The following is a 23,692-nucleotide window of genomic DNA, read 5'->3' as shown; positions in this document are numbered from 1 at the left end:
ATACATACATAATTAATATACACAATAAAATAAAAATTTGACTGGAACATTAAAGCATCCTTAATTAAAATATACAATAAAACAAGCCAGTTAAAAAGCATGACAGTTAAAACAGTGTTTAAAAAGCAGTTAAAACAACATCAGACGTTCAAGTTCGGAAGAGTGTTTGCCTAAACAGGAGTGTCTTCAAGAGCCAGCAGAATGCCAATACTGATGGGGCCTCTAGTATTTCAACTGGGAGGGCATTCCACAACACTGGGGGCCACTAGTGAAAAAGCCCACCTCCTTGTTAGCATGAGCTGATAATCATCCGTAAGTTATACAAAAGGAGAAAGCCACAAGTGGCACCATTGCACACCTAGTGAATTTCCGTGAATGAAAATTTCAAGTTATTCCAACAATATGATCTGTCAGTCAGTTAGTGAAAGATTTAGTTGCTGCTAGAGATGGGGGGGAAGAGATTTGATTCAGTTCACATTTAAAGTTGAATCTATCAAATCTGCACTTTCCAAAACAATATGAGAACCGAAACATCCTTCAAAAGTCTCACTTATCTGAATTTTACAGTGCAGTTCTCTGACCAAAGGATATTTACAAAAATGCGTATTTGGGAGGGCAGGAAGTCTGCATAAAAATGAACGTATTAGTGAAAATAACATACAAAAATGCAATAGGCTAGGAGAAAGAATTTTCATGAGGATTTTCTTAAAAACAACTGCAAATTGCTGTAGAAATGTGGAGAACTGAATTTCAGATTGCAAAAATGAGAAACTGAGAGAGCTGAAATTGGCAGGTCCTTCCATCCTGAGCAAAGTATTTCTTCCCCAGAATGTTAAAAGTCACAGCACTACCACCTCACCTAGCAGTAATCCGCTCTTTTAATGTTTCCTGTGCACCTGAAACTTTTGAAATTAAATTCTGAGTACGAGAGTTGTCTGATTCAGCTTGCAGACCGTGCAACCCAGAGATCTTTTTCCTCATTGCATTTTCAGACAATGAAATCTGCAGTTAGAGAGGGAAGAGCACTGAATATCCTGGGGAAGCAGAGAATGTGCATGTGGCTCAGTGGAGATTGAAGATCAAGACGATTGTTTATTGCATTCTCCATTATATGGTACATACACTCGGATACTCATATGGATGATTTTCTATAAGGGATATGTAATTCCAGATTAAATTTTGGATGGCTGTCAGAGATATATTTGTTTAACCATAAAGTAGTTCATATGGTCAGAAATTCATGTGATTTGTGTTGTGGAGACAGACTATTATCTGCAAAGGAGGTTAAATTCGGTAGCAATACTGAGTATCTGTACCAAGGTTTTAGATGGGCTTAGAGACAGCGTAGTGTACACAGGAAGTTGCCTTACACTGAGTCAGACCATTGGTTCATGCAGCTCATTGTTGTCTGCACTGACTGGCAGCGGCTATCCAGGGCTTCAGGCAGGAATCTCTCCCAGCCCTACATACACGGACGAATTGGTCATGGGAATTAAAGCGGTCGGTACCTTGGGGGAAAGTGACCACGTAATGCTGGAATTCGGGATTCTGGGGAAAGCCAAAGAAGAATATAGTCAAACATGGACCTTGGATTTCAGGAAAGCCGATTTTAGCAAGCTCAGGGAAATGATGGGTAGGATCCCGTGGCTAGATAGACTAAAGAAAAAAGGAGCCCAAGAAGCGTGGGAGTTCATGAAGAACGTATTACAAAAAGCGCAATCGCAAACAATTCCAAAGAGGAAGAAAAATGGAAGACATCGGAAAAAGCCAATGTGGCTACACGGAAGACTGGTGGAGGAGGTAAAAGTAAAAAAGAGCATGTATAAAGAATGGAAGGAAGGACGCATCACCAAGGAAGAGTACTGACGAGCGGCTCGGGCTTGCAGGAATAGCGTAAGGAAAGCTAAAACCCAGAATGAGCTGAGGCTGGCGAGGGAAGCGAGGAACAACAAAAAGGGTTTTTTCAGATATGTTCGAAGCAAGAGAAAGACCAAGGAAACGGTGGGACTGCTGCTCAATGAGGATGGCAAAATGTTGACAGATAACGAGGAAAAAGCAGAACTGCTCAACACCTATTTTGCCTCCGTTTTCTCCCAAAAAGGGAACAGTGTGCAACCTTGCATCAGTAGCAATCTCAGTAAGGGGTCGGGACTGCAGTTCGAGATTGATAAAGAGATAGTCAGGAAATACCTAGTAAATGAGTTCAAATCTCCAGGGCCTGATGAACTGCATCCCAGAGTATTGAAGGAACTTGCGGATGTACTCTCGGAACCTCTTGCCATCATCTTTGAGAAATCCTGGAGAACGGGAGAGGTGCCGGAGGATTGGAGACGGGCAAACATCGTCCCGCTCTTTAAAAAGGGTAAAAAAGAAGATCCAGGGAATTACAGGCCGGTCAGTCTGACTTCAATACCGGGAAAGATATTAGAACAGATAATAAAAGAGTCCATTGGCAACTATCTAGATGACAATGCTCTGATTAGAAGGAGCCAGCATGGGTTTGTCAAGAAAAAATCCTGTCAAACTAATCTCATCTCTTTTTTTGATCGGGTCACTAGCTTAGTAGATGGTGGAAATGCTGTAGATGTCATCCATCTAGATTTCAGCTAGGTGTTTGACAAAGTCCCCCACGACCTTTTGATTAGCAAACTAGTCAAATGTGGACTACATGGAAATACTGTCAGGTGGATTCACAACTGGTTGGAAAACCATACTCAAAGAATGGTCGTCGGTGGCTCTGCTTCAGACTGGAATGAGGTCTCGAGTGGAGTGCCACAGGGTTCTGTCCTGGGCCGATACTCTTCAACATTTTTATCAATGACTTAGATGACAGGGTGGAGGGAAGCCTTATGAAGTTTGCGGATGATACGAAACTGGGAGGGATAGCTAACACAATGGAAGACAGGAATAAAACCCAAAGGGACCTGGATAGACTAGAAAATTGGGCTGAAATTAATAAAATGACATTCAATAAAGACAAATGCAGGATTCTGCATTTAGGCCACAAAAACAAAATGCACGGGTACAGGATGGGAAATACCCGGCTTAGCAGTAGTGCGTGTGAGAAGGACCTTGGAATTGTAGTGGATCGCAAGTTGAACATGACCCAGCAGTGTGATGCTGCGGCAAAAAAGGCAAATGCGGTTTTGGGCTGCATAAACAGAGCTATAGTTTCCAGGTCGAGGGAAGTAATAGTCACACTATATTCTGCATTGGTCAGGCCTCATCTGGAATACTGCGTTCAGTTCTGGGCACCTCATTTTAAGAAAGATATAGACAAGTTAGAGCGGGTTCAGAAGAGGGCGACGAGGATGATAGCCGGTATGGAGAACAAGTCTTATGAGGAAAGGTTGAAGGAACTTGGCATGTTCAGTCTGGTGAAGAGAAGTCTGAGGGGTGACATGATTGCACTCTTTAAGTACCTGAAGGGCTGTCACATAGAGGAGGGTACAGATTTGTTCTCTGCTGCCCCAGAGGGTAGGACTAGGTCTAATGGTTTTAAGTTGCAGGAGCGTAGATTCAGATTGGACATTAGAAGGAACTTCTTGACAGTAAGGGCAGTTCGGCAATGGAACCGACTGCCTAGGGAGGTGGTGGGATCCCCTTCGCTGGATATCTTCAAGCAGAGGCTGGACAGCTATCTGTGGGAGATGCTCTAGCTGTGGATTTCCTGCTGTGAGCAGGGGGTTGGACTCGATGGCCTACAAGGCCCCTTCCAACTCTATGATTCTATGATTCTACCTGGAGATGCCAAGGATTGAACCTGGGACCTTCTGCATGCAAGGCAGATGCTCTATGATTGAGCTACAGCCCTTCTCAACAGGTAGTATAGTGGCTACAGTGTCAGAGTAGAAGTGGGGAAGCCGTGAAGCTTGCAGGGTGACCTTGCACTGGGTCACTATCTCTCAGCCAAGCCTACCTCCCATGGTTGCTGTGAGGGTAAAACAGGGTGTGTGGAAGAACCATCTGTGCCACCTTGAGCTCGTTGCGGGAAAGATAGGATATGAATGTGATAAAAAGACTTTTTTTCACAATATCTTTGCTCACTATTTATGCGATGTTATATGCAATATGTGCACTGTTTCATATTCTGTGACATTGTTTGCCTCCTTTGAGTCATAACATGTTGACGTCAGTAAGAAGAGGGAGCACTGAGCATGGAGGTTCCAACTTCCATAATTCCCTAACTGTTGGTCATGCTGGCTGGAGCTGCTGGAAGTTCAGCAACATCTGGAGAGTCAAGTTCTCTACCCCTGCTCTAGAAATTTCTCTGATCCTTTTTTAAAAGCCCTTCTTGTGTTGATGAGTTCCAAAAGTTAATTGTGCATTGTGTGCGGAATAATAATAGAATCAAAGAGAGGAGTAAAACTTCCGGAAAGTTGTTGGTAGATAATAGGTGGAGACAGAAGCATTGAAAGTCCCTGCCTGTGAACCACCTGGAAGTTGTTAGCAGAAACTGATTTTACCTTTTTAGCTTTTCATGTCAACAATGAGGTCTAGAAAGATGATTAAAAAAAAAAAACTAGAATGATGAGAGTCCACTTGATGTTAGGTGTTATTTATAAGAATATTCATACACCACCAACTCATAAAAAATATCATGGCAGTGTACAATAAACTCATTGAAAACATTATGAAAGTGGAAAGCCATAAAATGCAGAACAAATGACTAATACTGAATCAAATCATGACAGCACCTGAACATCACTGAGGTGCTTGGGTTGCACAGCCCCAACTTAACAACAACAAAGGCAGCTTTTCACAAGGCCAGAATCTGAAGTGAGGGCATAGCTCAGTGGTCCAGCACGAACAAAATGCATGCAGAACATCACAGGTGCAATTCCCAGTATGTCTAATCAAAAGAATCTCAGTAGCAGGACTGCAAAAGACCCTCCCTTCCCCTTGCAGGGATGGGGGGGCATCTGGTATTGGACCCCATTTCTCATCAGGTCCAGCCAGCATGGCCAAAGGTCAGGGATGATGGGAGTCACATCCCTGGATCAGACATTGCTGGACTAGATCGCCCAGTCGTCTGACTCAGTCTAAGTGAGCAGCATCGCCTCAACAGCTTTGTCGCAGCTCAGTGGCAGACCATCTGCTTGGCCTCCACTTCAATCCCTGGTGTCTCCAGGTAGGGCTGGGAATGTCCCGACGGAAATCCTGGAGAGCCCCTGCCAGTCAGAGTAGACAGTGATGAGCTAGATAGACCAGTGGTCTGACTCAGCACGGCAGCCTCTTATGTTCCTACACTGTCTCTGGTCTCTAGATAACCCTCAAGATGCTTCCCGCACACCTAGATTCTTGTGCTGAAGTGTTGCAGTGTCTCTGGAAACACATTGCTGTAGCTTTGGGTGGGAAGAAACCACAAAAGCAACTGAGATAAAATAAAGGTTGGGCTCCCCTAATCTTACTAAACACAAGGCAACGGACCAGAGCAAACAGGTGAAGCGCTGTCTTCTGTGATCGTTCTTGCCAGCTGCAGAATCCTTTCCTGTGATCATCAACTTATTGCATTCACTTTCATGTCCTCTGAGTTGGGGGGTGGGGGTGGCAGACAGACAGACCAAACTTCGAGTCTCAACTGTGCACCCATTCATTGCCAATTGAGCGCCCACTGACTTTGTCCGGCATGATTTAATGGGAGCCACTGAGTTTGCTCTACGTGCACAGTTCTGCCCCTTAATCTGGATATTCTATTCTAGCCATGGCTTCTGTCTCTTGATCATACTAGAATGATGGAACAAACGTCATTATTTTTGTATTGCTTTCCTTGTTTACGGACTACATTTAAACATTTGCAGTTTACAATAATGTGTAAACAACGTAAGTGACACGATCTGAAAGGAGCAATGACTGGGAAGGGGAGAGGTAAATAAATATATTCATGCATGTTTCCCAGAAGTTCACACCCAAACACACACCTGGGAACAGGGGTGTAGTTGTCTGGAGTCTCAGGGGGTCTTAGACACCTTACTTTTTTGGAAGTAGGGTCCCAGCAGAGTCCCTATGTCTCCAGCATCTTACAAGCCAATCAACAGGAAGGGCAAATGTGTTAACCACTGAGAAGAGTCTGCTTCCTTGTCCTTTCCTGCCGATCGGGGCCAATCAGAGTTAAGGAGGTGAGTCTGCCACTGAGAAGACTCTTCTTAGTAGTTAACACTCTCGTCTTTCATGCTGATTGCCTACTAGGGATGTCTGTTCTCATTTTCAATCCATCAGCAAAAAAAGGTTTTTGTGTGGCTGTGACTGTCATGAAGGAACCCTGTACTTCTAAATGTGCCACTATGCTACTGCCTGGGAATGAGTTCCATTAAACTCACGGGAAGGAGCACTGAATAAACGCGCAAGAGATGAGCCGGGCTTCCCAGTGGAAAATGACCTAAACGCGCTTCCTTGGGAGCGCAAGGCCGCCACTTGAACTCAGGGGGACTTACTCCCGAGGAAACAGACGTACCAGGCTCGGAACATTTTTTCGCAACTGCTGGGAAAAGGTCATAGAAGGAGAGAGCGCCGCGCACACATACACTCTCTCTCTCTCTCTCTCTCTCTCACACACACACACACACACACACACACACACAAGTAAAAGCGAGTGCGAGGCATGCGCAGTGAGCGGATGCCATATTGGAATGAGTGTGTACTCCTAGCGAGAGAGACGGGAGCGGATCGCGCCGGCTCGTTGCTGAAGTCGCGGCGGGGGCCGAGCCCCTTCGTGGCGGTGGAGGGCAGGCGGTGGAGGGAAACTTCGCGCAGGTAAGGCGAGGCCCCGGGCAGCGCTGCTGGAGCCAGGCCGGCTCGGCCGAACGGAAGATGGGGGTTCCCCCCTTTTTCTTACGGGGGAAAGGATGGAGCGATCAGGATTTTGGGTCTTTTTATTTTTTCTCGTTCGCTCTCTTTTTTTTGGCAAGTTCATTAACGTACAAGGGCGGGGAAAGCTTTGCGCAACCCCCCCCAAAAAAACCCTGGTGCGTTTCTCATAAAGACCAAGCGGGGGAAGCGAGTTATTGCAAAGTGGTTTTGCATTTTTTTTTAAAATTACTCTGAGGATCTGTCTTGCCCTTCGGCTAGAACTCTGTTGCTCCTTTTTTTGAAAAAGCTTAAAGTGTAGCCCGAACCTCTGCGCGCTTACTCAGAAGTAAGAGCGCCTCTTTACTCCCAGTAAATGTGTCTGGGATTGCAGTCGGGCCGCCCAATCCTACCTGTGTTAACTCGGAAATAATCATCGGGATTTACCCCCAAGTTCAGCATGTCTACCTAAGTCGAGGTTGACACGCCCGATCCTATCCAGAGTTAAGCGCGCCTAAACCCACACCTGACTCTGGATAGCATTGTGCGGTTTTTAATGTCTTTTTCTTTCTGTTTTGCTGAAATCATATGCATGCTTTCTTTCCTGTGGTGGTAAGATCCATTGCACGCCGTGGGGCTTACTTGTGAGCAAAGATTCATCGGATCGGCTGCCAGCCAGAGTGCAGGCGCGCGTGTGCCTCTCTACGCTAAGGGTTTTTTTTTTTTTTTTTGCAAGACACGTTTTGCGTTTGCAGTTGTGTGTTCATTTGCGTCTGCGATTGCCTCTTTCCCGAGTTGAGTTGCTGAGCATAACGTGCCGATCCTTTTTCTAATGCCACCGCGTGGATTCTCTAGTTCCTATTTGGAACCGCGCCAGATTAACGAAGGGCTCGATTATCCCCCCTCCCGTTTTTTTTTTAAAATGTCAATTTTGGCCTGTTTCTCTTATAAATCTCATGTGATCTCGGCTTAAAATTGACTAGAATAATTCATGTATTTTTTGGAGACAGTTTCGTGGAGCAGGCGGGGGGACGAGGAGAGGAGGGACGGTGAGGAAGATCCACACAAGACTCTCCAGCGGGCTGAAATAATTCCCGGCCCCGCCCCCTCCCTTTTCATTGATTTCGTTCCATTTTTGCAACTGCGGTGGAAGGATATTTACAGAGGTTTGTCAGTTTCAACATGGCGGGTCTGGGCTGCTCTACAAACTGAAAATAAACACACTTCCCCTCCTCAAAAAGGTGCGGGGTGCAAGGTGAGGGTTGGGGGTGGAGTGGCGGGGAATGTGTGTTCAGTGTCATCTATGCAACCCCAAACCTGCATTCCAATTGGGGAATAAATTCGGCGGGACTTCTGAGTAAACATGTTTAGGACCCGACTGGGTTCCTAAACACGTTGACAGCCTGGCTTCTTTTAATCGTGTTTAGTCCGAGGTAAATCCCACGGTTTTTGTCGGGATCGGCTTACAAGTAAATGCGCTGGGGGAAGGGCAGTGTAGCGCAGTTAAATCCTCTGCGTGTCTACTCAGAAGCGCCACTGTTTGTGAGCATAGGATTGCCGCCTTAATTCCACCTCGCGTCGTAGGATTTACTTCGGAGTAAACTGCCCCGGATCCAACTGCAAGCAGGGCTTGTAACAGCTACTGAGGAATAAAAGCAGGCTGCCGGTCGGATCCTTCCTCCTGCAGAAGCAGGCCCCCATCATGTTCCATGGGGCTAACTCTCAAGTGACTGCAGCCTTGCAACCAGGACGCTACACAGCAGCTTCTTTTATTTTATTTTATTTTTGTCTCTGGTTTGCTTGTTGCCCCGGAGGAGAGCTTGGTTTTAACAATTAAACTAAAAGACTCCGATTCTGTGTCTGGGAAAGGCGTAGCTCACTGGTAGAGCATCTGCCTTGCATGCAGGAAGACCCCCCCTCCCTGCCCAAAACTCTAGAGAGCTGCTGCCAGTCAGTGTACGACTATGGGATAAAGCCCCCTTGAACATCGCGGGATTTTGTGCGGGTGTAGCTGTCGGATCATCCCCAACTCCTCCCCTTGCATCGGTGGGATGCAAGCGCATTACCCATTGGCAGAGGCCAAAGTCCGCGGTGAGGGAAGTCGGCTGGGGAGGCCACCAGAGGGGTGTGTGTTGGACTTTGGATCCCAACCCCCCCCCCAGTGCCAGAACTTCAGCTCGGGTTGTCCGCAAGGCAGACTAAGAGACATCCTAACAAGGGCTCGGTCTTTCCGGCTCAAGATGAGCCGGAACCTGGGTGGCCACACCGTAAAGACGCAAAAGGCGCGTCCCGGCCTCTGGGCTGCGCCGGTGTACGCGGCCGCTTTGCATCAAATCAGGCTGTTGCTCCAGGGGACTCAGCCCTATCAGTCGACACTGGCTGGCAGCGGCTAAGCCAATACTGTCTACTCTGACTGGCAGGGGGCATGCCCAGCCGTCCTTGGAGACGCCGGGAATTGAACCTGGGACCCCCTGCGTGCAAGGCACGTGCTCTGCCACTGGGCCACGGCCCCTCCCCAAAAGTCGGGATCTAATACCGGTGCTGGGGCATGGTGATGTCCTCTATAGCGTCTACTCAGAAGTAAGTCCTGTTGAGTTCAGAGGGGCTTACTCCTGGGGAAGTGTCTCTAGGAGATTGCAGTCTGGGTTACTGTGCTCCTATGATGAGTGTGTTCCTAGGATTTGCAGCCTTACAGCGGAGAATCTGAGCCGGGTTACTCTCTCTGCGTTCAGTGGAGGCACTTAAACCAAGCAGGGCTGCAATCTGAGGCGTGTTTTCCTGGATCCAAACATGCCTATACAGAAGTAAGCTCCATTGGGACTTCAATTGGACTTACTCCTAGGGAAGTGTGTATTGGATTGCAGCCTGATCCTGATCCTGTGCCTGATTGCTCAGGATCAAGTCCCACCGAGCTCACTGGGGCTAACTCCCAAAGAAAGCATTCCTTGGGTTGCAGTCCGAACCTCCTGTGTGCTTTTCTCTCGGCCCTTCTTCAGAAGTAAGCTCATTGCGTTCAGGGGTCTTTAGTCCCAAGTAAGAACGCACTGAAGCGTTTCCCTGTTGACAGGAGTGCCGGGGGAGACGCTGAGCCTTGCAGTTATTATTATTATTTTGGCAAAAGATTCTAGTCCACCCTCCTCCGGCTGCGATCCTAGACGCTCTCTTACTTGGGAGGAAGCCCCACTGGACTAGGGGAGCCTTGTTTCTGAGAAAGCGCTCTTGGGCTGAGACGAGGCTTGAGCAGTGATGGAAGGGCGCAGGACTCGGCCAGCGCCGCCCTCTCCGGACCAGCGCAAAGAGCGCGTTGCAAGAGGCGCCTCCAAAAGATGGCTGGCGAAAAGAAAAGGTGGTTTGGAGGAGGAGGAGGTGGGGGGGGTTGGAAGGCGCCGGCGGACGGAAGCCTGTTTGAGAGGCAGGGCGGATTTCCTTCTGCTTGCGAGAGACGGGACGGGGAGGAGAAGCGGAGCGAGGTTGTGTGTACGCGCTGCCTTTGACTCCGCATCCACGGCGGGTGGTCTGGGAAGCGGTGGACGAATGCCGCTAGCTACAACTCAGCAGTGTAGTGGCGAACTCAGAAGTGCAGGGCCCCTTGTGACAGTCATGCCACGCCCCCGTCACAGCCACGCCCCCTTTCCCACTGTCCTTCACCTCCCTTGCTCTTCCTGTGGTCTCACAAGTCCACCCTCAGGACAGATGGCCCTAGGAGCCAATCAGCATGAAAGGGGAGTCTGTGTGTTAACTACTGAGAAGGGCCTTCTCAGTGGTTGACTCACCTCCTTCCACTCAGAATGAGAGGACAAGGACTCTTCTCAGTGGATAACACACTCCCTTTTCATGCTGTTTGGCTCATACATAGGGACCTGGCTGGGATCCTGTTGTTAAAAAAGTAAGGGGTCTACAACCCCTGCAACCCTGGACGACTATACCCTAGCCACAATCCATTATCCTGTGCTTTGAAGGTGCTACGTACACGCAATGTGTTTAAAGCACCTTTGAAGCTTCCCCCAGAGAAACCTGGGAACTGTAGTTTATCTCTCGCAGAACTACAGTTCCCATCACCTGAACAAATGACAGTTCCCAGGATTCTTTGGGGGAAGTAATGTACTTTAAATGTGCTTTAAATGTACTGTATGCATGCAGTCCTAGTTTACCCCACACAGAGCTACATTTCCCACTGTCAATAAACTACAGTTCCCAGGATTTCTGGGGGAGGATGTGCTTGGAATGGACTTTCTAGTTATGGGTTTGTGCATGAAATACTGTGTTCTGATGCATTTTCCCCCAAAACCAGCTTGGATCCAAATTGAGAAAAAGGACCTAGCTGCTTTTAAGTCTGTAATATGTTCACGGCCTGAGTCTTGTCGTTTTTGTTTCTTTATGGGGTAGTAGCTTTTCCCCAAGTCAGGTTTTTGAGTTGCTTTGCAAAGCAGGACGGGGGGGGGGGATTTTTAAAAAACCTCAAAGAATGATCACCACCGGGTAGCACTGAGGCTGAGAGAGGGAAATCAGACCAAAGGGGACAGAGGTGATTTCCAGTGGTGCTTCTGGAATAGTTTTGGAAGAGCTCTGTTCCTGTGACATCTGGGCTCTTCTTTTTCCCATTAGTAAGCAGCCAGGGAATCTTTCTGTGTAAGGGGATCTGCCTTTTGCCGGATTGGATTGCAAGCCCAACAGAGGTCGCCCTTTGCAACCATCTGCCGCCCGAAGCAGGCACATCACATCTGCACCAGATGTGCAGTGTTATCCCCTCCCTTTTTAAATACATTTTAAAAAATCCTCCTGAGCTAGTGGTTTCCCAGGCTTTGAATAGCAGAGGCAAGCTTTTATGGTCCCCTCCCCCTCCATGCTAAAAACTGGTCCTAAGGCATCACACTTGCATGTTAAAAGGGTCACTTTCTACTAGAGATGGAAAGATATGTCTGTTTTGGTTTTCTCAATTTCTAATTTTTCCAGTGTTAAATTCAGTTCTTTACATTTCTACAGAAATCTGTGATTTTTTTAAAAAAGTCCTCATGAAAATTCTTCCCCATTTTAGTGTGAATTTCTCCAAAGAAACACATTTTTGCAGGCAGTTTTGACAAAGCTACACATTTTTGCAAGCCATTTCTCATCATTTCATGCCTTTTCGCATGCTGTTTTCACTTAGGAATTCATTTTTATGCACACTTTCCCCATATATATTCATTTTAAAAAATGTTTAGTTGGCGAACTGCATCCCAAAATTCTAATAAATGCGAATTTCAAAGGATGGCTCTGTTTCAGTTCTCCTATTGTTTGAGAAATTGCCAGTTTGATAAATTCTGCTTGCAATGTGAACTGAGTTGAAATTCTCACCCATCCCTACTTTCTATCTACACGGTGACAGTATTAATGTTCTCCCCTCCCCCTCCAATATTGCATGAATCACTGTTCTGAGTGTGCTACTTGGCTCAAGCAGAGGCACAGTGCAGAATCTCCTCTCAGAGTGCTGGGCCTCTCAGTTAGTTCTTGAATGAACCAACTACCTCCAGTGCAACATGATCAGAGGCGGGTTGGAAGAAGGCAAGGATGGAGCAGTGACTCATGTAGAGATATGCTGGGCAGCCTCCTCTGGATGGGAAGGGAATCTGGCTGCATCTAGAAATTGGGTGTGACTGAATGCTCCAGTCATATCCAATGCAGAAACAGTAAAGGTGGATTGAAAGGCAGTGAGGCTGGAACTTTGACTCATGCAGAGATATGCTGGACAGCCTCTTCTGGGAGAGAAGTGAATCTGGTGGTGTGTCAGCGCATCAGGAGTGACAATAACCCAGTCATACCCAATGCAGCAGAATATGCCCATTTCCCCAAAGGGCTGATTTTTAGGAGACAAGGCCAGAACTTTAACTCGTGGCAGAGAGTTGGGCAGCCCCTTCACTCTGATGAAAGAGAATCTTTGCATGCTGGGAGGGGGATCCAAGTTGGGATCACCTGTGAGAGCAGCCTCACATTCCCCTGTGTCCAATATCTTGCAGCTTTGAGCATCTTGCCACTAGGCTCTTCATTCAAATGATGCCATAGCCTTGGGGAGAAGCAGGAGACAGCGAGGTTTTCATTGGAATGCCAACAAAGGGTTTGCAAGAGTCCAGTATTCAAGGGCATTTTAAGCAATTTGGGTCTGAACATGTGGCCCATCAAACAGATAGAAGTCGTGCAGATAAGAGCTTGTGGATGGGGCTGGAGGAACTCAGGGCACTGCTGGGATTGTATCTGTTTAAAGAGGTTGCGTTCGGGAGTTGCAGTTGACTTCAGCAAGGACATTATTCAAAAAGCTCACATTGTTGTAGGAGATGCTTTTTGATTTTGGGAGGGTGAATGTATTCTCTGCAGGGGGCTGTGGGAACTTAATGGAGCTGTCTAAGAATGGCTTCCTTTCCGTGGCGCCATCCTGGGAAGACTTTGGGGCAGAGGTCCTGTGCCCCTCTCAGCTAAATGAGCGGAAGGGCCCCCAAACATAGCAAGAAGTAAGGGCAGTGGTGGCTGGTGATTCCATGTCAGTGGGGCAGTGGAATCCACTCTGGGTTTTAGTCCTTGGACAGCTCTCAGCATCTTGGAGAGCTCTTTGAAAGTTTGGACAAAAACCCGGAGCAGATTCCACTGTCCCACTGTCATGGAGCCACCAGCTGCCAGTGAGTAAGAAACGTAACACACATTAACATCTAAAGAGAGAGAGCCTCCCCTTAAAACCATCCAGGAATCCAGATTCTAAAATGACCTAATTACACCACTGCTTCCTTTAGTTCCTAATGAAAGCATTTGGATTTTTTCAGTCAAGGCAACTAGAGGTTTGCGACTTCAAATGCTTACAGATGATTTTTTTTTAAAATTAAAAACAAATGGGAAAAGACAGAGGAGGAATGCTGAGTGTGGGGAAAGGATCCTTTAGTTTTTCAGTTGGTTCCTTAGAGAGTAGATGAGAGAGACAAAAACTTTTTTTTTTCTGAGCTGGCAAAATATATTGTAATATGCAGGGCAGCAGTGTTTAATCGATTTCACTTGGTTTAGTGAATCAAAAACTTGTTTAATTGTGAGCATTTAAAAAAGTTGCTTATGCATCTTTTAGGAAGGCACCATTTTAAACGAGACAGTCCTATTTCTCATGCGTTGAAGGAACACTTCCTTTAAGGCGATGCTTGCTACAGCATACCGTGGATGTTGGCTAGGGATGGAAGGCCCTGTTGATTTTGTTTCTTCTTTGTCCAATCTTAAATTCAGTTCTCCGCATTTCTGCAGCAATTTGCGATTTGTTTTTAAAAAAATCCCTCATGAAAATTCTCCAGCATTGTAGTGCAAATTTCTAATAAACCCATTTTTGTAGGGAGTTTTGACTACGGTACACATTTATGCAAACCGTTTCTCATCATATAATGCATTTTTGTACGTTATTTTCACTCATCTATTCATTTCTATGCACACCCTCCCCAATATATGCATTTTTGTACACATTGTTTGGTTGACAGACTGCACTGCAAAATTTGAATAAGTGCAAATTTTGAAGAATGGCTGTGTGTCAGTTCTCACAATCTTCCAGAAAGTGCGACTTTGATAGATTTGGCTTCAAATGCGATCTGGATCAAATTTCTCATCCATCCCTAACATTGGCCTACTAGGATGAATGGGGCAATGCCCCACCAACCTCAGTCTGCTCGTGGGCAACCCCCACCTGCCTGCCTTCCTACTTCAGCCTTCCTCCTTCTCCTTAGTGTCAGGGTTGCCCTTGTAGAGCTCATCAGGGTGGATGCGGGCAAAACTAGAATCCTTGGCTGTACCTGTCATTGGCTCAGGCTTCACCTACGGCTGGGGCAACTTGCCTTGTTCCCTATCGGTCCCACCGGCACCAGCTGCCACTAAACAACATATGCACGAGCATCATTTATTTATTTATTTTATTACATTTGTATACCGCCCCATAGCCGAAGCTGTCTGGGAGGTTTACAACAATTAAAGCATTTAAAACATCCAAATTTAAAAACACATTTTAAAAAAAAAACAATTTAAAAACACATTTAAAAAAAACAATTTAAAAACACTTGCTAAAAAGACTCTGCTCTTTGCTCCAGAAGGATTGTTTTTACCCAGATGTAAATACATGCAAATTTAATCCATCAGTGAATCAAACAAAATTGATATGCTTGATTAAGATTCCTTAAATCACTTGATAGCCCTAATAACATGTGCAACAGATCATGCTGTATTTCGCAAGCAGAAGGAGTGGTTCTTAACAGTATTGTGGGCTGCTGACAAAACAGATGGTGGTGAGCAGAAGTTAATTATGGATGGTTGGTTGGTGGCAAGAGAACCGCAAGAGTTGGACGGGACGGTGAAGATCATCTAGTCCAGCCCGATAGAAACTTAGGAACATAGGATGTTGTCTTATCCTGAGTCAGACCATTAATCCCACTATCTCAGTATTGTCTCCACTGACTGGCAGCAGCTCTCCAGGGTTTCTGACTAATGTCTCTCTCACCTCTACCTGGACATGCCGGGGATTGAACCAGGGACCTTCTGCATGTAGAGCAGATGCTCTAAGCCCCACTGGTCTATGGCCGTTCCTCATGATGCAGGAAATTTGCTGTTACTTACATCCCTGACAGGTGGCTGTGGATACTCTGCTGTAAAACCTCCCTCCAAAAGAGGATACAAGCCTCAGAGGAGGGCTGGGGTTTATGCTGGCTGTCTTGTACATCTGAACCCAGCCCCTATTCTCTCTCCAGCACTCTGCTGGAGGCAGGAGGGGCAGCCACTATGGTGACCATGGTAAGCGGAACTGTGGACTCCTACATGCGATGGTGGCTGCTGGGGTGTGTGTGTGCAGGGGGTGGGGAAGAGGCACGTTCATCCATGCACCCAGCCCTACCTGGAGAGGCCGGGGGAATCTTGAGCAGTTTCTTGGGGAGGGGGCCCACCAGCAGCAAAACGTCTGTCTCCTTTGCGCTCTTTCCCTTGCTGCAAGTGGTGACAGCAGCTGTTTTGGAGATGCAGTGCAAACTTAGGAACAAAACGCCACCACTCTGGTGGGATAGGGACCCAAATTTTTGATTGGCTCCCAAGGGCAGCCAAAATTTGTAGCCCCCTGATCGCATGGCTAGGAAGAGAGCCTGTGCTTCTAAGTGGAGTGGTCTGCCCCCATCCTCCTCTCTGCTGCAATTTCCCAGAAGCCTTCAGGGTATCTTGTTGCTTTGCTCCGAGGGCCAGGGAGTATGCAAGAGAGTGTGGGGCGGGGAAAATGCATATCTGCTGGTGAAAGTCTTCTCCCTTCTTTCTACAGGAAGATCGTGCCCTATGCTGAATTAGGGGAGAGAGAATCCTTTCTTTGTGTGATGGAGACGAGACAGTCTGTGATCTTCAGCATGCAAAAGACTCAGTGCCACTCTGTGGAAGAAAATCCAAGCCCAGCCAATGGGAACGCGGAACAGGTTGATTCAGGTGGGCTTATTTTTTTTTTGCTATGACAACTTTATGAGCCAGTGTGGGGTTGCACTAGGACCTGTATGCGTATGGGTAGATTAAAAACCCCACTCAGCCATGACGCTTGCTAGGGAACCGTGAGCCAATCGCTACTTAGCATTAGAAGAGGGATTTTCCTCAGGACTGCAGGGGGCGAAGAAGGGGTTAACATTTCCTGCCTGCTCCATCCCGCTAATTATCAACCTCCCAGCTGATGCAATCTGCAGTTTTGCAAAAAAACCTACTTAGATGCAAAGGTGCATTTAATGTCACGTACAGCTAGTCCCAAGACTTTTGCAAATCTGCATCTGCTAGCTGCTCAGCGTGTACATTTGTAAATCAACCGTTTCTTACTAGGTCTCCAGGATGCTGTTTTCACAGGGAAAGGGTCCAGTAGTGGCCTGCGTGGTAGCGGGCCAGAGCAGCCTTCCCAACGCCGCCATTGCTGCGGCTTACCTGGATGGCACTGGGGTGGGGTGGGGTAGGGTGTTGGTGAGGACTGGACTGTGCAGGTACACTGGCCGAGCCAATCTGGTCCTCCTCTGATGCATCTGTACGGCCATTGCTTTGTCCCAGGGCTAGCCAGGAAGTCTGCAGGGACCCCCGTGTTGGCCGGACAGCTCTATATCACAGCACTGGCCGCTGTATTATATCCTGGGGGAATGCTGCTTTTTTTCATGTCTGCCAGCCCCCTTGCAAGCTGATCTTCTCTAGGGATGACCTGAGTCACCCCCTTACCAAACCACCTCTGTGGGGATCAGGATGGCTGTTTATGCACGGAGGACGTGCGTTTTTACACAACTTGCATGTGTTGATTTAGAAAGAATTACTATAATTTCAATAGACTGAACAATGCATCTCATTATAGTGGGGAACGGGGGGTAAGCTGGGTGCCTGCTCAGTCCCGGTACTGACTGTTGATGGGCATCTTCAAGGCCCCTGCAGTTCTCCCTTTCTTGTAGGAGTCTTTCAACCGAACTTGAACTGGGCAGGCATTCAAACAGAGGATACCTTCAAATAAAGTACCATCCTCAATAAAGCAGGAGAATGTCAGGTACCATCCAGAGGAGTGCTCATCAGAGGAGTCCTCCTCCGAGGAAGACCAGGAGGCTCTGGTCTTGGACTCAGCCATGGCGCAGGTGCCATCTAAGGGTCAGCGGCCAGGATCCTGTGACGAGGCCCAGGATGGACCGTCTGCACCTGGGTGAGTTCGGCCTCTGACATCGAGGCTGAACATCCCCTGAGCCAAGGGAGAGGCGTAGCCTCTGACACCAGATGGAGAATCAGTCCATCCAAAGGAGTGCCCAACTTCAGGCCTGGACTCCCCAGGAGTAAAGGACTGGCTGCAGATGATCAATGGGAGTCAGGTGAGGTTTGGGGTGTGGTTCAGAGCCAGTGTGGTGTAGTAGTTAATTTGTTGGACTACTACCTGAGAGACCAGGGTTCGAATCCTCACACAGCCATGAAGTTCACTGGGTGACCTTGGGCCAGTCACTGCCTCTCAGCCTCAGAGGAAGGCAATGGTAAACCTCCTCTGAATACCGCTTACCATGAAAACCCTCTTCATAGGGTCGCCATAAGTTGGGATCAACTTGAAGGCAGTCCATTTCCATTTTTTTCAGCAGCTCCAGCAATAAATCTTTAGTGCTAAGCAGGAAGGGCTGCTGGAAAAATGTTGATACACCAGCTCTGTACCTGCCCGTCTATTACTTGTGGGCCCCGGACCTGTCTGTTGCCTTGCCCCTCACCGGCAGTACTTACAGACTGGTTGGCTTCTGACCCTGATTCTTGCTTGACCCCGTTGGTTTTGAGGTAGACTCTGGACTCTGATTTTGGATTCTGATTTCAGCCCTGGATACTGTCCTTGTGCTGCCCTCCCTTGTGTTTCCACTGGGGAGTCCCTCGCCTGCTTAAAGAGCCTGGTGAGAACAGGACAGAGGTGCAGTAGGATGGCCTTGTGTCCTATTTTTTGGAGGATGATCCTCTCTTTAAAGAGCTACCAGAGGGCAGCCCACTATTAGACGGGCTGTCCACTCCAGATTTGGTTTAAATTTAAGGAACGCAGGGGCTTTGAGGTTGCCCATCAACAGTCAGTACTATTGGAGCAACTTCCCTGTGATGAAAGATTACAGCACTTGGGACTTTTTGGTTTAGAGAAAAGGCGAGTAAGAGGTGACACGATAGACATGTATAAAATTATGTATGGGATGGAGGAAGTGGAATAGAGAAAAGTTTTTCTCCCTCTCTCATAACACCAGAACTCGGGGCTGTCCAATGAAGCTGAACATTGGAATATTCAGGACAGACAAAAGGAAGTGCATCTTCACACAGCATATAGTTAAACTATGGAATTTGCTCCCGCGAGAGGCAGTGATGGCTGCCCACTTGGATGGCTTTAGAAGAGCTTTAGACAAATTCATGGAGGACAAGGCTATCAATGGCTACTTATCATGATGGCTATGTTCTACCTCCACCGTCAGAGGTAGTATGCTTCTGAACACCAGTTGCTGGAAGCTGTAGGAGGCAAGAGTAATGGTGCCCTCAGGTCCGCCTTGCAGGCTTCCCATGGGCATCTGGTTGGCCACTGTGAGCACAAGATGGTGGACTAGATGGGCCTTTGACCCAACCTAGCAGAGCCCTCCTTAAGTTCTGGAGAGCAGGCTAGGCAGTTACATAGACCTCCTAGGCACCATCTCCCCCCTCTATGTGATGAGATATGTTATATTTTGGTTTAAATTACAGAAATTATTTCTGAATTTGAATCTATATGTATCAATTAGTATATGCAAAATGCACGCAGATCTTTGCCCTTTTTTGTGGTGATGCACAAGTGGCTACCCTAACAGACAGCCACCCTAGCAGGGAGGTGGACAGAACTGGCTGCGTTTGGAGTTGGTAAGTCATGCCATTAAGTGTGTTAGACGTGCAAGCAAAGCTATTTAAAGGCAATGAAGCACGGCTATTTAAACCTTCTTTTAATGAGCAGAACTGTTTTTCAGTCTCTCACATAACCTGTAGAACAGGAGAAACTAACTGCTGACATGTACATTGTATGCTGTGTCTTGTCTTGTTTTGTTCTGAAAGCAGATGAAAGCTCAAATTCTGAAGATGTTGATTTCAACTGGGATGAATACTTGGAAGAGACAGGGTCTACTGCTGCCCCTCACACTTCATTTAAGCATGTACGTACTTTGCCTGGCGTTCCTAGTCCTCATGGCTGAAGACAAATGCTTGAAAATCCTCTGGAATTTGCTAACACATAATTAACCTCTGGAATTCGCTACCACAAGATGTAGCAATGGCCATCAGCTTGGATGGCTTTAAAAGGAGGTTTAGACAAATTCATGGAGGATAAAGCTATCAACGGCTACTAGCCATGATTTATTTATTTATTTTATTTATTCATTGCACTTGTATACCGCTCCATAGCCGAAGCTCTCTGGGCGGTTTACAGCAATCAAAAACATTAAAACAAATATACAGTTTAAAACACATATTTTAAAAACAATTTAAAACACAATTTTAAAATTTAAAACAATATAAAAACAATTTAAAAACACATGCTAAAATGCCTGGGAGAAGAGAAAAGTCTTGACCTGGCGCCGAAAAGATAACAGTGAGGGCGCCAGGCGCACCTCGTCACACAAATCATTCCACAATTTGGGGGCCACCACTGAGAAGGCCCTCTCCCTTGTTGCCACCCTCCGAGCTTCCCTTGGAATAGGCACCCAGAGGAAGGCCTTTGATCTTGAACATAGTGTACGGGTGGGTCATATCGGGAGAGGCGTTCCATCAGGTATTGTGGTCCCAAGCCATGTAAGGCTTTATAGGTCAAAACCAGCACCTTGAATCGAGCTCAGAAACATACAGGCACCCAATGCAAGCGGGCCAGAATCGGTTTTATATGTTCGGACCGTCTGGTCCCTGTTACCAATCTGGCCACTGTATTTTGCACAAGCTGCAGTTTCCGAACCGTCTTCAAAGGCAGCCCCACGTAGAGTGCATTGCAGTAATCTAATTTGGAGGTTACCAGAGCATGGACAACTGAAGCCAGGTTATCCCTGTCCAACGTAAGGACGTAGTTAGGCCACCAACCGAAGTTGGTAGAAGGCACTCCGTGCCACCGAGGTTACCTGAGCCTCAAGTGACAGAGATGGTTCTAGGAGAACCCCCAAGCTATGAACCTGCTCCTTCAGGGGGAGTGCAACCCCATCCAGAACAGGTTGGACATCCACCATCCGGTCAGAAGAACCACCCACTAGCAGCATCTCAGTCTTGTCTGGATTGAGCCTCAGTTTATTAGCCCTCATCCAGTCCATTGCTGCAGCCAGGCACTGGTTGAGCACATTGCCAGCCTCACCTGAAGAAGATGAAAAGGAGAAATAGAGCTGTGTGTCATCAGCATACTGATGGCAACGCACTCCAAAGCTCCAGATGACCGCACCCAATGGTTTCATGTAGATGTAGAACAGCATGGGGGACAGAACTGACCCCTGCGGAACTCCATACTGGAGAGTCCAGGGTGCCGAGCAATGTTCCCCAAGCACCACCTTCTGGAGGTGACCTGCCAAGTAGGAGTGGAACCACAGCTATGCAGTCCCTCCCACTCCCAACTCAGCCAGTCTCCCCGGAAGGATACCATGGTCGATGGTATCGAAAGCCGCTGAGAGATCAAGGAGAATCAACAGAGTCACATTCCTCCTGTCTCTCTCCCGACAAAGGTTATCATACAGGGCGAACAAGGCTGTTTCCGTGCCAAAACCAGGCCTGAAACCCAACTGAAATGGATCCAGATAATCGGTCTCATCCAAGAGCGTCTGGAGCTGGCCTGCAACTGCTCGTTCCTGGACCTTGCCCAGGAATGGAACATTTGTTACTGGCCTATAGTTATTAAGATTTTCTGGGTCCAGGGAGGGCTTCTTCAGGAGTGGTCTCACTACTGCCTCTTTCAGGCAGCCAGGGACCACCCCCTCTCGCAGAGAGGCATTAATCACTTCCCTGGCCCAGCCGGCTGTTCCGTCCCTGCTAGCTTTTATTAGCCAAGAAGGGCAAAGATCCAGCACAGAAGTGGTTGTACGAACCTGTCCAAGCACCTTGTCAACGTCCTCAAGGTGCACCAACTGAAACTCATCCAAGAAATCAGGACAAGGCTGTGCTCTGGATACCTCGCTTGATTCACCTGCTATAACACTAGAGTCTAAGTCCTGGTGGATGCTAAAGATTTTATCCTGGAAGTGCCTAGCAAATTCATTACAGCGGGCCTCAGATGGTTCTACCACGTCCCTGGGGCCAGAGTGTAATAGCCCCCGGACAATTCTGAAGAGCTCCGCTGGGCGGCAGATTAATGATTTGATAGTGGCAGCAAAATATTGGTTTTTTGCTGCCCTTACTGCCCCTAAATACAGCTTACCATAGGCACTTACCAGTGTATAATTGCATCCACTAGGAGTTCGCCTCCATCTGCACTCAAGCCGTCTCCTATATTGTTTCATTGCTCTCAGCTCTGGGGTATACCATGGAGCCGTACGAGCTCTACACAGGAGAGGGCGCTCAGGAGCAATCATGTCAACCACCAGGTCATTTCTGTATTCCACAGTTCAACCAGGGTTTCGACAGGAGCGCCAGCCCTATCAGCCAGAAAACTCCCCAGAGCCCTTTGGAAACCATCCGGATCCATTAGTCTCTGGGGGCGGACCAACTTAATAGGTCCCCCACCCTTGCAGAGGGGAAAAGCCGCTGTAAGTCTAAACTTCAGCAAGCAGTGATCTGTCCATGACAGAGGGACTGATGTAAGGCTCCCCACATTCAGTTCACCAACTCCATGTCCAGTTGCAAAAACCAAATCTAGAGTATGCCCTGCTACATGTGTTGGGCCAATGGCATATTGGGACAGTCCCATGGTTGTCATGGAGACCATGAAATCCTGAGCCGCCCCGGATAAGGTGGCCTCGGCATGGATATTGACATCCCCCAGAACCAACAGTCTGGGGGATCTCAACAGTACACCCGAGAGCACCTCCATCAGCTCAGCTAGGGAGTCTGTTGGGCAGCGGGGTGGGTGGTACCCCTACAGAATCCCCAGTCTGTCCCGCTGACCCAACATAAGGTGCAAACGCTCCAGACCAGTAGTCACATGGACAGGGTGCTTGCAGAGGGAGATGGAGCTCCTATAGACCACAGCAACCCCCCCTCCCCGACCCTCAGGTCTACCCTGATGCTGGACCAGGTACCCTGATGGACATAGCTGGGAGAGACTGACTCCCCCCTGCTCACCTACCCAGGTCTCGGTTATACATGCCAGATCGGCTGCCTCATCCACAATTAAACTGTGAATGCGGGAGATCTTATTATGCACCGATCTGGCATTTAGCAGCAGCATCCGGAGGCCTGAGAGCTGGCTGATAGAGCAACCAACAAACCTGCGGGTGTGGGGAGGACCGGAACAAGGCACAGCCATTAACTGCTTGGGCCGCGTTCCCCTTACCTGGCAAGTCCTCCTCACAGCGCCATATCTCCCTCTACCCATCACTACACTAATTGGGGGCCCCTCAAATCTCCCCACTTGGCTCTGAGTCCTCTCTCCCAGGCACATGACTCAAGACCCAGAAAAAGGCAGACAAAGCAAGAGCCGCCTCAGCCAGCCGGCTTATGTATCCCCTCCAGAGAAGGGGCAGGTGGAAAAAATCAGCCACAGCTGGTTGAGTACCTGGGGACTGGATCTGCAAGGTGTGGCCCCCACAGAGCAGAAGTCCAACCGGGAAAGGGTGGTGGTGGTGGCAGCCGAGCAGCAGCAGCAGCAGGCAGGCAGGCAGGCAGGCAGGCAGCAGTAAACGGCTCTCTTTCCCTGGATGGTGGTGTTCTCCTTCCTCCTGCAGGCGCTGGCATGATGGCTGTACATCTACACTGCCGGAGGCATTATGCCTCTCAACACGAGTTGCTGGAAACCACAGGAGGGGAGAGTGCTGTTGCACTCAGGTCCTCCTTGCTGGCTTCCCATTGGGGCGTCTGGTTGGCCACAGTGAGAACAGGATGCTGGACTAGATGGGCCACTGGCCTGATCCAGCAGGGCTCTTAGAATCATAGAATAGTAGAGGTGGAAGTGGCCTATAAGGTCATCACGTCCAACCCCCTGCTCAAAGCAGGAATCCAAATCAAAGCATTCCCGACAGATGGCTGTCCAGATGCCTCTTGAATGGTTTCAGTGTCGGAGAGCCCACTACCTCTCTAGGTAATTGGTTCCATTGTCGTATGGCTGTAACAGTTAGGAAGTTTTTCCTGATGTCCAGTCGAAATCTAGCTTCCTGCAACTTGAGCCCATTATTACGTGTCCTGCACTCTGGGACGATCGAGAAGTGATCCCGGCCCTCCTCTATGAGACAACCTTTCATGTACTTGAAGAGTGCTATCATATCTCCCCTCAGTCTTCTCTTCTCCAGGCTAA

General features: G+C 48.0%; 1 protein-coding gene across 5 annotated transcripts in view; it reads left to right on the top strand.

Moving 5' to 3' along the window:
- Nucleotides 1-6,637: 6,637 nt before the first annotated feature.
- Nucleotides 6,638-23,692, top strand: part of SFMBT2 (Scm like with four mbt domains 2) — a 127,408-nt gene continuing 110,353 nt past the window's right edge. The window contains exons 1-3 of one of the 5 annotated variants that reach the window (XM_061638291.1): nt 6,638-6,753; nt 16,073-16,230; nt 19,339-19,433. In XM_061638291.1, the coding sequence (XP_061494275.1) occupies nt 16,125-16,230; nt 19,339-19,433 (201 nt within the window). In that variant the 5' untranslated portion in view covers nt 6,638-6,753; nt 16,073-16,124. Of the gene's footprint in view, nt 6,754-7,850; nt 7,953-8,008; nt 8,028-9,000; nt 9,367-10,097; nt 10,133-16,072; nt 16,231-19,338; nt 19,434-23,692 lie in introns of those variants that run through there. The other 4 variants (XM_061638292.1, XM_061638293.1, XM_061638289.1 and 1 more) reach the window with 4 other exon arrangements.

The sequence above is a fragment of the Rhineura floridana genome, chromosome 8 (genome assembly GCF_030035675.1).
Source record: "Rhineura floridana isolate rRhiFlo1 chromosome 8, rRhiFlo1.hap2, whole genome shotgun sequence".
NCBI lineage: Eukaryota > Metazoa > Chordata > Lepidosauria > Squamata > Rhineuridae > Rhineura > Rhineura floridana.
Note: the sequence above shows the minus strand (reverse complement) of the source record. Positions and strands in the feature narration are given on the sequence as shown.